General features: G+C 39.0%; 2 protein-coding genes across 2 annotated transcripts; one reads left to right on the top strand and one right to left on the bottom strand.

Annotated features, from left to right (window-relative positions):
• Positions 1-1,071: 1,071 nt before the first annotated feature.
• Positions 1,072-1,395, top strand: LOC141815188 (MAPK kinase substrate protein At1g80180-like). The gene has a single exon (XM_074703108.1). The coding sequence runs from the start codon at positions 1,072-1,074 to the stop codon at positions 1,393-1,395; it is 324 nt and encodes a 107-aa protein (XP_074559209.1).
• Positions 1,396-1,571: 176 nt separating this feature from the next.
• LOC141815597 (cytoplasmic tRNA 2-thiolation protein 2) lies at positions 1,572-4,859 on the bottom strand. The gene is made up of 7 exons (XM_074703550.1): positions 4,505-4,859; positions 3,270-3,618; positions 3,103-3,189; positions 2,525-2,646; positions 2,373-2,457; positions 1,866-2,236; positions 1,572-1,793 (listed from the first exon to the last, which is right to left on the bottom strand). The coding sequence occupies exons 1-7, from the start codon at positions 4,825-4,827 to the stop codon at positions 1,739-1,741; spliced, it is 1,392 nt and encodes a 463-aa protein (XP_074559651.1). The 5' UTR covers positions 4,828-4,859; the 3' UTR covers positions 1,572-1,738.
• Between the last annotated feature and the right edge of the window lie 6,243 nt (positions 4,860-11,102).

The raw sequence follows: 11,102 nt of genomic DNA, 5'->3' as shown, positions 1-11,102 counted from the left end.
AAATTTGAATCTTCACGAGGAGTATATAATTTAATTTTTTTATAAATTAAATATTCAATTTTTATGATGGAATCAAATGTATAATTGTCTTTGAAATACAGTTGAATTGATTACTATGGAACAGACTTACTACTACAGTAGATAAAAATCGAATCCCGACTAAGCTGAACCAATACCCTCCCTATAATGACAACTAAAATTTTTCGATTTACTTCATCACGCATAATCGTGTGATCGACCATGTGAAATAGTTAAGATAACGAATTCCACTTTTTATTACAAGAATCAAACTCACACTTATAAAAAAAAAATTCTCACTCGGCACTTACTCTTCTGCAAAAGGTGGAATCCGCCACCTTAACTGTCCCACACGATCGGCCCCACGATCATTTGTGAGGAGGTAAATTCAAAAACTACAATTGATCACGACACAGAAGAGTATTGTCTGACTTCGTCAGAATTCGAACTTATGCCCTCTTTTGCGTCGTAACCAACTCAGCTATGTCCTAGAGGCGCACTCGGCACTTACTCATTTACGAGTAATGATTCATAGCATGAAAAATGCCAGCATGAATGCAGCATGACACTCACAACTGCATGCAATGGGTCCCATTGACATGCAATGGGACCCACTGTCAATGTGAATGTGTTGCACTTCATGCTGGTATTCTTCGTGCTATGAATCATTATTCCTCATTTACAGCCTCAATGGCTTCACCTTCTTCCTATTGTCGTTTGACTTCCCGATCCAAAAATGAAACTAAGTATCCATTAATCATTCAAAATGGATATTTAATTACGGATTAACTCCCATACGATATTAAATCATAACGGCGTAAACAAATAAATCAACTTTGACCGGCGATTAAAGCCAAGCACGGCGTATCTACGCCGGCGGTCAGCGCAAGGAGCTCGACACTGACACGCCACACGTCAAGAGCTACGCTACGAAATCGGCAGTTATTTAGCAGCATACAAACCTCCGCCTCTTCATCACATCCCTTGCTTTTTATTCCCTGCTTAATCTGCGCAGCTAGCTAATTAAGCAGCCGCAGTCGCAGATCACTGATCATGGCTGAGCTGCGAAGGTCGGAGACGACGTTCCGGCAGTCAGGGTCGTCGGGTTTGGTGTGGGACGAGACTTTCTTAGCACCACGAGATCAGTATCCATCTCGGATCAAGAAAGACGGCAGCGGATCGCCGGAGGAGCTGCGGCGGCGGCGCTGCAAATCAAGCGCAGCAAGCAGACGCGGAGGCGGCGCCTTTCCAGCACATGCTGACGCTGGCGTTACCTCGCCGGCGCTCGACCGCCAGTCTCCTCGTCTTCTTTACTTTTGCTGCCCGTTCCCCGCCAAGAGCAGCTCCACCAAGCCGCCAAGACCAAGAAGGCGCTAACACACTGTTCATATCAGCGCTGCAGTGCAGCAGAATGATCTTCATCTGCTAGGTTTGTTTTGGTCTGGTCCAAAATTTTTCAGGCTTGTACATGTATATGAACAGTATGCTATGAACTTCCTTTTGTATAATATGATAAACTTTCACTTTTTAAAAAAGAACAAAATTTAATCATCAAGTTGATGTAATCTTTCTAATAATAAAACACCTAAATTCAGAGACCATAGAGCTTTGTGTCTACTGCAAAATGGGAGACAAGAGATCCATAATGGTAAAAACTTTATGTTGATTATGCATTACCATGAGAAGAAAAGCTGAGAATGGCGAGATGGTTTTATACTTTTCAAGTTCTACCACCATCAGCATCATCAACCAGCAGACAATCATCTATCATTTCCCTGAACAAACAATGAACAGCTCGTTTTAAGACATCAGATATGCCGTGTATAAATGCACGAAACAACCATTACCTCAACGTGCTATCTGCCACTTTTCTTGTCATTGATCGTGGCAGGAAGGAAAGGAAGTGTTGGAGAGATTCAGACTCCTTTGGCAAGATCTGGAATGAACAGCTATGGCAACAAGCAGCGGTAAATGCGTCAACCAAAGTGTGGGACTTTCCATGCGTGTCGTGGAGTTCTGACTCATTTAGAGGACTCTTACAGAATGTGCAAAAGATCTCGGTGAGATCAGATTCACCATTGTTGGTATTCTGAAACTTGCAACGCAGACGAGAAGGGATGAACTCGTGGTATTTATTCTCAACAAACTTGTTGAATCCAAATGGCTTGAGCTTTTCTGCAGTTCTTACAATAGTGCGCTCGCGGGCAGGGTTGTCATCCTGAAAATGCAACAAATTCTGTAATAAACATTGGAACAGGAAGACAGGTAAAACTAGTTGAAACGATCGTGAATAAGTCGAATCGAGCAAACTGAATATATAGCACATTTAATGGGAGGATGATAGGAAACTTTACCTGTAAGCGGGATATGAATGATGAAACCAAACTGTTGATACTATTAGAGCTGGAAGGCCGCTCGGACAGCTGCAGTGTCTCCAGACTATCTAATCAATTAGTCGATCAATCCAGATACGAAATATTAATATGCTGCTATAAATATGGCTTACCCATCAAGCTGACAAAGCAAACTTAGTTCATCTGTTATGCAATCACGAAGAGGAAGCACGACTGGGACTTCCCACCTTGCATCCACATACTGCACGTCAGCAGGAAGCGAGTAACCTTGACCCTGAAAGCAAAGTCTAACCAATGCTTCAAGTCTCGCAAATGTTAATGCTACAAACGAATTGACACAGCAATGGTTATAAAATTGTGCTGATCCCCAGATTTATCAGGGAATAATAGTGTGCAAAACTGTATTGTATTTAAAGTTCCCTACTCAATTATTTAGGAAAAAAATGTTACCAAATTGAAAAGCACATGTAAGAACAAAAAGAAACTGGACTTACACAGTTTGAATTTTCATTAAAAGGGAAACAAAAAATTCAATGTGCATAACAAACAAAGTGAAGCACAAAAATTGGAATTATCTGATACATAAAAGGGTGGTAATCAAAATATACAAGATATGACAGGAAGAATTAACAGAAGATGAATATGAATAGGAAACTACAAGCACTCTTGTTTGATATTAGTGTGAAAATGTGCAAACAAGCAAGGGCACAGAGCTTGACAAATTACAAACCTTAACAGTTGCTGATATTACATGGCGTGCTATAGTTGATGAGCAGGACCCAATCACAAGTTTAGTGTATCCATTGTCCAAAGCAATCTGTTGAAGATCATTTAACATTTAACAAATTTACAATTTTTTTTTATCTATGTATAAATACAAGTAACTAGAATTAGAACCTTTTGTAATGAAAGCATGCACAAATGATCCAGAAAATCTTCTTTTCCAGTAGCATCAGTGACAGAATTCAGTAACTTATTCAATCTAGTTGTTCCATCATTAGAACCCATAGAACATACATCCTCAATTGGTGCAATATGCAAATCCTTATGACCAGGAACCAGAGATGACACAATCAACTTGATATGTTCGAAGATCCTGTCTATTTCGGGTGATGGGATCACAGAGCATATACTTTCATCAACGAAAGCAACACCCACACTGAAAACCGGTAAAGATTGAGATTTACTTGCATCCCAGCTTTCCAGCGATTTCTTCTGCATCTCATGAACAAATTGTAGAGCTACTCTGATACAAACAAATATAGTGAGCCACAGAAAGAAAACAGTAGATAATTGAATAAGATCTCTCCATGGAAAAAGTTCAACCCTTGGAAACAAATAATATTGGAAAATTTTCAGATAACCTAGTAGGAAATGTAAACTAGGGCTTCAAATCAACTACAGACCTTGCTGAAGCAATCACACATAACCAATCAATTTGCAATCTGTAAGAATTAATCATCACAAAAGCTCAACCTTTCAGTCACATTCAATTTTTGATCCCCATTACTAGAAAAATAAGCAGATCTCCTTTATGCTTACCAAGCAATTTATACTGTCATTTTACCATTAAAATGTTGCCAAAAACATTAATCCAAACACCATTTTCATCTTTCTTGAAAGTTTCTTAAAGGGGGATATGTCATCAAGAGGATCTTTGGGAGTTAATCTTGAGGCTCACTAAAAAATTCTTTGGTCTTAGGCGAAGTCACCAAGCACAGTAGGAGTTTTGATTGTCATATAGGTAATAGCATGCAAAATGTTTTCCAATAGTAGTAGGTGATAGGGTGCTATATGGGAGTTTAAGTCATGGGGATCACTTTTCTTTAATTCTAGGATCAGTTTTATCATGCACTAAAATCCAGGATATATATTTTGTGATCAACCAAATCAATTTCATGCCTGACTATTTGTGTTACTAAAAGATTTGTCTAATTCTATGAATTTCTCAAGATTTTCTCTAACATGGACCTGAGTTGGAAAAATATCTTAAACCCTTGGCTAGACAATTTAATATGGAAGAGAAAAAGTTTGCGTAGTTAAACAACATAGTTAATCACGAATCATGGGAAAGCTGATTTATTTGTTATGTTTTTCCCCTTTCGTAAAGGAAGAGAATAGGCGAGGAGGACCTGGAGCCCGGGCCGCCGGAGAAGGCGACGAGGATTTTGTCGGTGGGGGAGATCATGGCGTTCGTGGTGACAGCGAGCTTGAACTTTCCGAATAGGTAGGAACGGAAGCAGGCTGCACACATCCCGTTGAGTACCCTATGCGTCCCCGCCTTGGGCTCCTCTCCGCACTTGTTGCAGCGCGCCAAGTCCCCGTCTCCAGCCGCCTTCGATGGATCAGAATCACGGGATGCGGAAAACCTCGCCGGCACATCTTCCTCTGCAACGCCGCTGTCATCCGGCCGCTGGCAGTGGGACTGGTCGCAGGCGGCGCCGCAGGACGCCATCCCTTTCCAAAACTAGCTCCGAGTCGACGAACTATGATTCGTTTTGGCACTCAAATGATCGGGTTGCTCTTGCTCGAGGAGCAGGGGTGTAATCGAATCAAATTGAGCCAAACCTTAAGAGGGCTTGAGTTCGAGCTCGATCGTTAAGGTGGCGGATCCACCTTTTGCAGAAGAGTTCGAGCTCGATTCATTTTTCCTAAATTTAAATATATATATATATATATATATATATATATATATACAGGATTGATATCCTGCGCGATGGGTTTACGCGACTCGTCCGCGACATCTGACGTGGCGAGGAGTTTCACTGTTCATCCTCCTCCACCGTGGCCGAAACGAAATCCCGAAATAAAATCCCGCCTCTCCCAAAATCGCGCGGCCGATTCTCAATTCGAGCTTCCGCTGTGGTTGAAAAGGATGCAGAGAAGGATGCGACTGCAGCGAAGGTGAAGAACGAGAAGGGTGGTCCGGTTGTGGAGAAGGCCACGTCCTTCAGGGAGGAGAGCAACTTCTTGTCGATTGGATCTCAATAAATCTGAGAGGAAGGCGCTGGTGGAGCTCAAAGCCGCCGTCGAGGAGGCCATTCTCAAGAACAAACTATTTAGAGATGAGTCAGAGCCGTCGGAGGGGAAGGAGAAGGTCCATGGAGAAGGGAAAAAACTAGAACTTGCAAATCTGTTGAGGCGAAGCACATCGACGAAGAAAAACCTGACCTCTCTACCCAAAATCCTAAATCCTATTCGCTCCTCTTGCGTCGCTACGTTCGACCCGCCCCCTTGCTCGCCTGTCGCTCCTCTCGTTTCGAGTTTCCTACTCGAGTTTGGTTCCATTTTAGGTTTCGACCCTCAGTGCGAACAGAGGAGGAGAAACACATCAAAATCGAAGATCTCGCTCTCAGGTATCGGATCGCGTTCTCTTTGGCCTCTATCCACTGTCACAGAATTTAATGTGATTCCTCTGTTTGATCTTTTTCTAGCTATTTAACTTGAAGATCTGATGTTTTCTGATATTGAGTTCCTAGTTTGCTTTCTTGCGTTGCTGTAGGTCTGTTGTTTTGCTTCCGATGAATCTTCATAAATAATTTTTTTTATTGACAACGTGTTCTTTTGTAGGTTTTTTCTGTAAAATGTACGTTTCTGATTTGTTATATTATTGTAGATGGTGGAATTTGTGGTGTTGGTTCAATAATTTTATTTATTTATAGTTACGTACATGAAGATGTTCCTTGGATTTCTCATGTTATAGTCTTTGTTCATGAATTTGATGGTGAGAATCTCATAAATTTGTAGTTTCTTTGATTTCCTCGTTTGTTATTGGTACCGCTTGGTGATCCTGTAAAATTTCTTAGTGACACTAGGAAGAAAATACATTTCTAAAGCCTTTAGACTATGTTGCCTTTTCTTCTGGACGTTTATATATTTGATTGCCATGTATTTAAGTTGTGCTGAAATAGGGTAAATTAGTTTGCCTTTGCAGATTTTGTCATTCAAAACATTGCACAAACCACACATGACACACTGCAGTTTGTGAATTATAAAATTTCTTTCCTTCAAGCAACAGGTCTTTATGATGACTCAATATTGGATATAAAAGATTTTCCAAGATGATGACTTTGATAAGTTGTTGAATAATGATTAAGATTTTTGAATTTTCTACCAAAATGAGATTTATGCTGATTTGTTTTGCTTTGTTTTTACCAATGTTGATCTCACATTAGGCATTTTGGGATACACTATATTTTGATTTGTTTGTTCAACTTGCAGTGAGGTTCTTCATGATCAATGGCACTAATCAAAGCTGGTTTCATGGCTCGAGTTGGCCGCCGTAAAGCTAACACATGATCAGAATATTCTCCAAGTCAACAATGCTACTCTTCAGCCATTTCAAGAGAGGCTCTTCTTTTGTTGTTCAGTTGTTTGAACCCTTGCTCTGAGCTTGTCTTTTCATGTACTCTTTGATTGCAACACTATTTAAAATAATTTTTAGTCATGAGAATCTTTTGTAAAAAACTTATTTCGACTTAAAATTATGTTTCTGCCTTCTTTAAGGATGTGTTTGTTGTCATTGTTTGTCGCAGCTTGTGCCCTCGAATTTAGACGATATTGAGAGCATGAATATGAAGCATAATATTGAGAGCATCCTTAATTGAAAATCATGAACTTCATAAGATCTCAATTAGGAAATAAAAATGTAACAACGTCATTTGTCTGAAGAGAGCATGATATAAAGCATACGGTGAAAAACCATCAGCCGTTTATTATCAAATGTTCCTTGGACTCCCTCACTCAAGTAGATATAAAATTTTAAATTTTTTATTATCAAATAAGCCATCAGCCAGTTTTGACCAAAACCGGCTGATGGACTTAAAGACCTCTAATGCACATGATCCGAACACCTTTTTTGCTCCTCTTGCACTCTATAATGTGTACATCAACTCAGAATGCATTGCGATACATCGTGTTGGAAGTAGAAATTTTTTTCGCTCGTGCTCGGCATGTGGATTGGGTTGAAAATTTATTTTTAATTCTACATAAATGATACTTGGTGTTTAAACACACCATTGAGTTCCTTGGACTCCCTCACTCATGTAGATATAAAATTTTGAATTTTTTATTATCAAATAAGCCATCAGCCTATTTTGACCAAAACCGGCTGATGGACTTAAAGACCTCTAATGCACATGATCCGAACATCTTTTTTGCTCCTCTTGCACTCTATAATGTGTACATCAACTCAGAATGCATTACGATACATCGTGTTGGAAGCAGGAATTTTTTTCGCTCGTGCTCGGCATGTGGATTGGGGTGGAAAATTTATTTTTAATTCTACATAGATGATACTTGGTGTTTAAACACACCATTGAGTTCCTTGGACTCCCTCACTCATGTAGATATAAAATTTTAAATTTTTTATTATCAAATAAGCCATCAGCCTGTTTTGACCAAAACCGGCTGATGGACTTAAAGACCTCTAATGCACATGATCCGAACATCTTTTTTGCTCCTCTTGCACTCTATAATGTGTACATCAACTCAGAATGCATTACGATACATCGTGTTGGAAGCAGGAATTTTTTTCGCTCGTGCTCGGCATGTGGATTGGGGTGGAAAATTTATTTTTAATTCTACATAGATGATACTTGGTGTTTAAACACACCATTGAGTTCCTTGGACTCCCTCACTCATGTAGATATAAAATTTTAAATTTTTTATTATCAAATAAGCCATCAGCCTGTTTTGACCAAAACCGGCTGATGGACTTAAAGACCTCTAATGCACATGATCCGAACATCTTTTTTGCTCCTCTTGCACTCTATAATGTGTACATCAACTCAGAATGCATTACGATACATCATGTTGGAAGCAGGAATTTTTTTCGCTCGTGCTCGGCATGTGGATTGGGGTGGAAAATTTATTTTTAATTCTACATAGATGATACTTGGTGTTTAAATACACCATTGAGTTCCTTGGACTTCCTCACTCATGTAGATATAAAATTTTGAATTTTTTATTATCAAATAAGCCATCAGCCAGTTTTGACCAAAATCGGCTGATGGGCTTAAAGACCTCTAATGCACATGATCCGAACATCTTTTTTGCTCCTCTTGCACTCTATAATGTGTACATCAACTCAGAATGCATTGCAATACATCATGTTGGAAGCAGGAATTTTTTTCGTTCGTGCTCAACATGTGGATTGGGTTGAAAATTTATTTTTAATTCTACATAGATGATACTTGATGTTTAAACACACCATTGAGTTCCTTGGACTCCCTCACTCATGTAGATATAAAATTTTGAATTTTTTATTATCAAATAAGCCATCAGCCTGTTTTGACCAAAACCGGCTGATGGACTTAAAGACCTCTAATGCACATGATCCGAACATCTTTTTTGCTCCTCTTGCACTCTATAATGTGTACATCAACTCAGAATGCATTACGATACATCGTGTTGGAAGCAGGAATTTTTTTCGCTCATGCTCGGCATGTGGATTGGGTTGAAAATTTATTTTTATTTCTACATAGATGATACTTGGTGTTTAAACACACCATTGAGTTCCTTGGACTCCCTCACTCATGTAGATATAAAATTTTGAATTTTTTATTATCAAATAAGCCATCAGCCTGTTTTGACCAAAACAGGCTGATGGGCTTAAAGACCTCTAATGCACATGATCCGAACATATTTTTTGCTCCTCTTACACTCTATAATGTGTACATCAACTCAGAATGCATTGCGATACATCATGTTGGAAGCAGGAATTTTTTTCGTTCGTGCTCAACATGTGGATTGGGTTGAAAATTTATTTTTAATTCTACATAGATAATACTTGATGTTCAAAGACACCAAAGAGTTCCTTGGACTCCCTCACTCATGTAGATATAAAATTTTGAATTTTTTATTATCAAATAAGCCATCAGCCGGTTTTGACCAAAACCGGCTGATGGACTTAAAGACCTCTAATGCACATGATCCGAACACCTTTTTTGCTCCTCTTGCACTCTATAATGTGTACATCAACTCAGAATGCATTGCGATACATCGTGTTGGAAGCAGGAATTTTTTTTGCTCGTGCTCGGCATGTGGATTGGGGTAAAATTTTCACCCCATTGGTGTGTTTGACCACCAAGTATCATCTATGTAGAATTAAAAATAAAATTTTCACCCCAATCCACATGCCGAGCACGAGCGAAAAAATTTCTGCTTCCAACACGATGTATCGCAATGCATTCTGAGTTGATGTACACATTATAGAGTGCAAGAGGAGCAAAAAATGTGTTCGGATCATGTGCATTAGAGGTCTTTAAGTCCATCAGCCGATTTTGGTCAAAACTGGCTGATGGCTTTTTTGATAATAAAAAATTCAAAATTTTATATCTACATGAGTGAGGGAGTTCAAGGAACTCATTGGTGTGTTTGACCACCAAGTATCATCTATGTAGAATTAAAAATAAAATTTTCACCCCAATCCACATGCCGAGCACGAGCGAAAAAAATTTCTGCTTCCAACACGATGTATCGCAATGCATTCTGAGTTGATGCACACATTATAGAGTGCAAGAGGAGCAAAAAAGGTGTTCGGATCATGTGCATTAGAGGTCTTTAAGTCCATCAGCCAGTTTTGGTCAAAACTGGCTGATGGCTTTTTTGATAATAAAAAATTCAAAATTTGATATCTACATGAGTGAGGGAGTTCAAGGAACTCATTGGTGTGTTTGACCACCAAGTATCATCTATGTAGAATTAAAAATAAAATTTTCACCCCAATCCACATGCCGAGCACGAGCGAAAAAAATTTCTGCTTCCAACACGATGTATCGCAATGCATTCTGAGTTGATATACACATTATAGAGTGCAAGAGGAGCAAAAAAGGTGTTCGGATCATTTGCTTCCGAGGTGTGTAAGTCCATCAGCCGATTTTATCCAAAACCGGCTGATGGCTTAATTGATATTAGAAAAATAAAATAATTATATCCATATGAGTGACGGAGTCTAAGGAACTCATTGGAACTCACATCGAGCTGTCATGCTGGAGTACAGGGAACTCATTGGGAGCGGTTTGTGCTCAAGGAGAATGTGGTTTAGGCATTTATACAAGCAGGTGAAGGGCATGCTGCAAGTGAGGTGGAGATTAACCCAATTTAAGAATTGATTCTTGTTGGTCATTCAATGAACAATATCGAAAATAAACCAAACTTGAACTCAAAAGTTTGATGTCAATTTAACATTTACTCACAAAAGGATAATTGTGCTATAAGAATACATTAGAACAAGCTGTACAGGAACATTAAAGAATGGATTTAACAAGTTGAAAAAAAAGTTAGATTGATGAGGACGGATGAGTCAAACCAAAAACTCAACCATCAATCAATTTTTTCCTTCAGTTTAATCATTCAAGATAAAAAACATTCTTTGAACATCTTGTACAATAGGTGTTCCCTGTCTTGCTTTCTCCAATATTTGTGTGATTAAGGTCTTCATTTCTTGATTGTCAACATAGTCAACTTTATCCATTGCATGAACCTCATGAGTAGCTAACAATCCCATGTCCTTCGACTTCTGATCCCACAATGACTCCCATATCAAATTCTCATCAGATGAATGCAAGTAATATCCAATATGGTCCTTTGATCGAGTTAGTTGCAATGATCGGTTCTCCTCCATGTTTGCAAGCGAAAGTCCCTGTTAAACCATAACCGTAAACAAGCTGTAGTAATTTTCAGCAAAGGGGAAAAAGAACAAGTCTCAAAAAGACAATGGTAGATAGT

This window comes from Curcuma longa, chromosome 21, assembly GCF_044706935.1.
Source record: "Curcuma longa cultivar G26 ecotype Majalengka, Jawa Barat chromosome 21, ITB_CL_G26_1.1, whole genome shotgun sequence".
Classification (NCBI taxonomy): Eukaryota; Viridiplantae; Streptophyta; class Magnoliopsida; order Zingiberales; family Zingiberaceae; genus Curcuma; species Curcuma longa.
The sequence above is the reverse complement of the archived record's forward strand: the minus strand, read 5'-3'. Positions and strand labels throughout refer to the sequence as shown.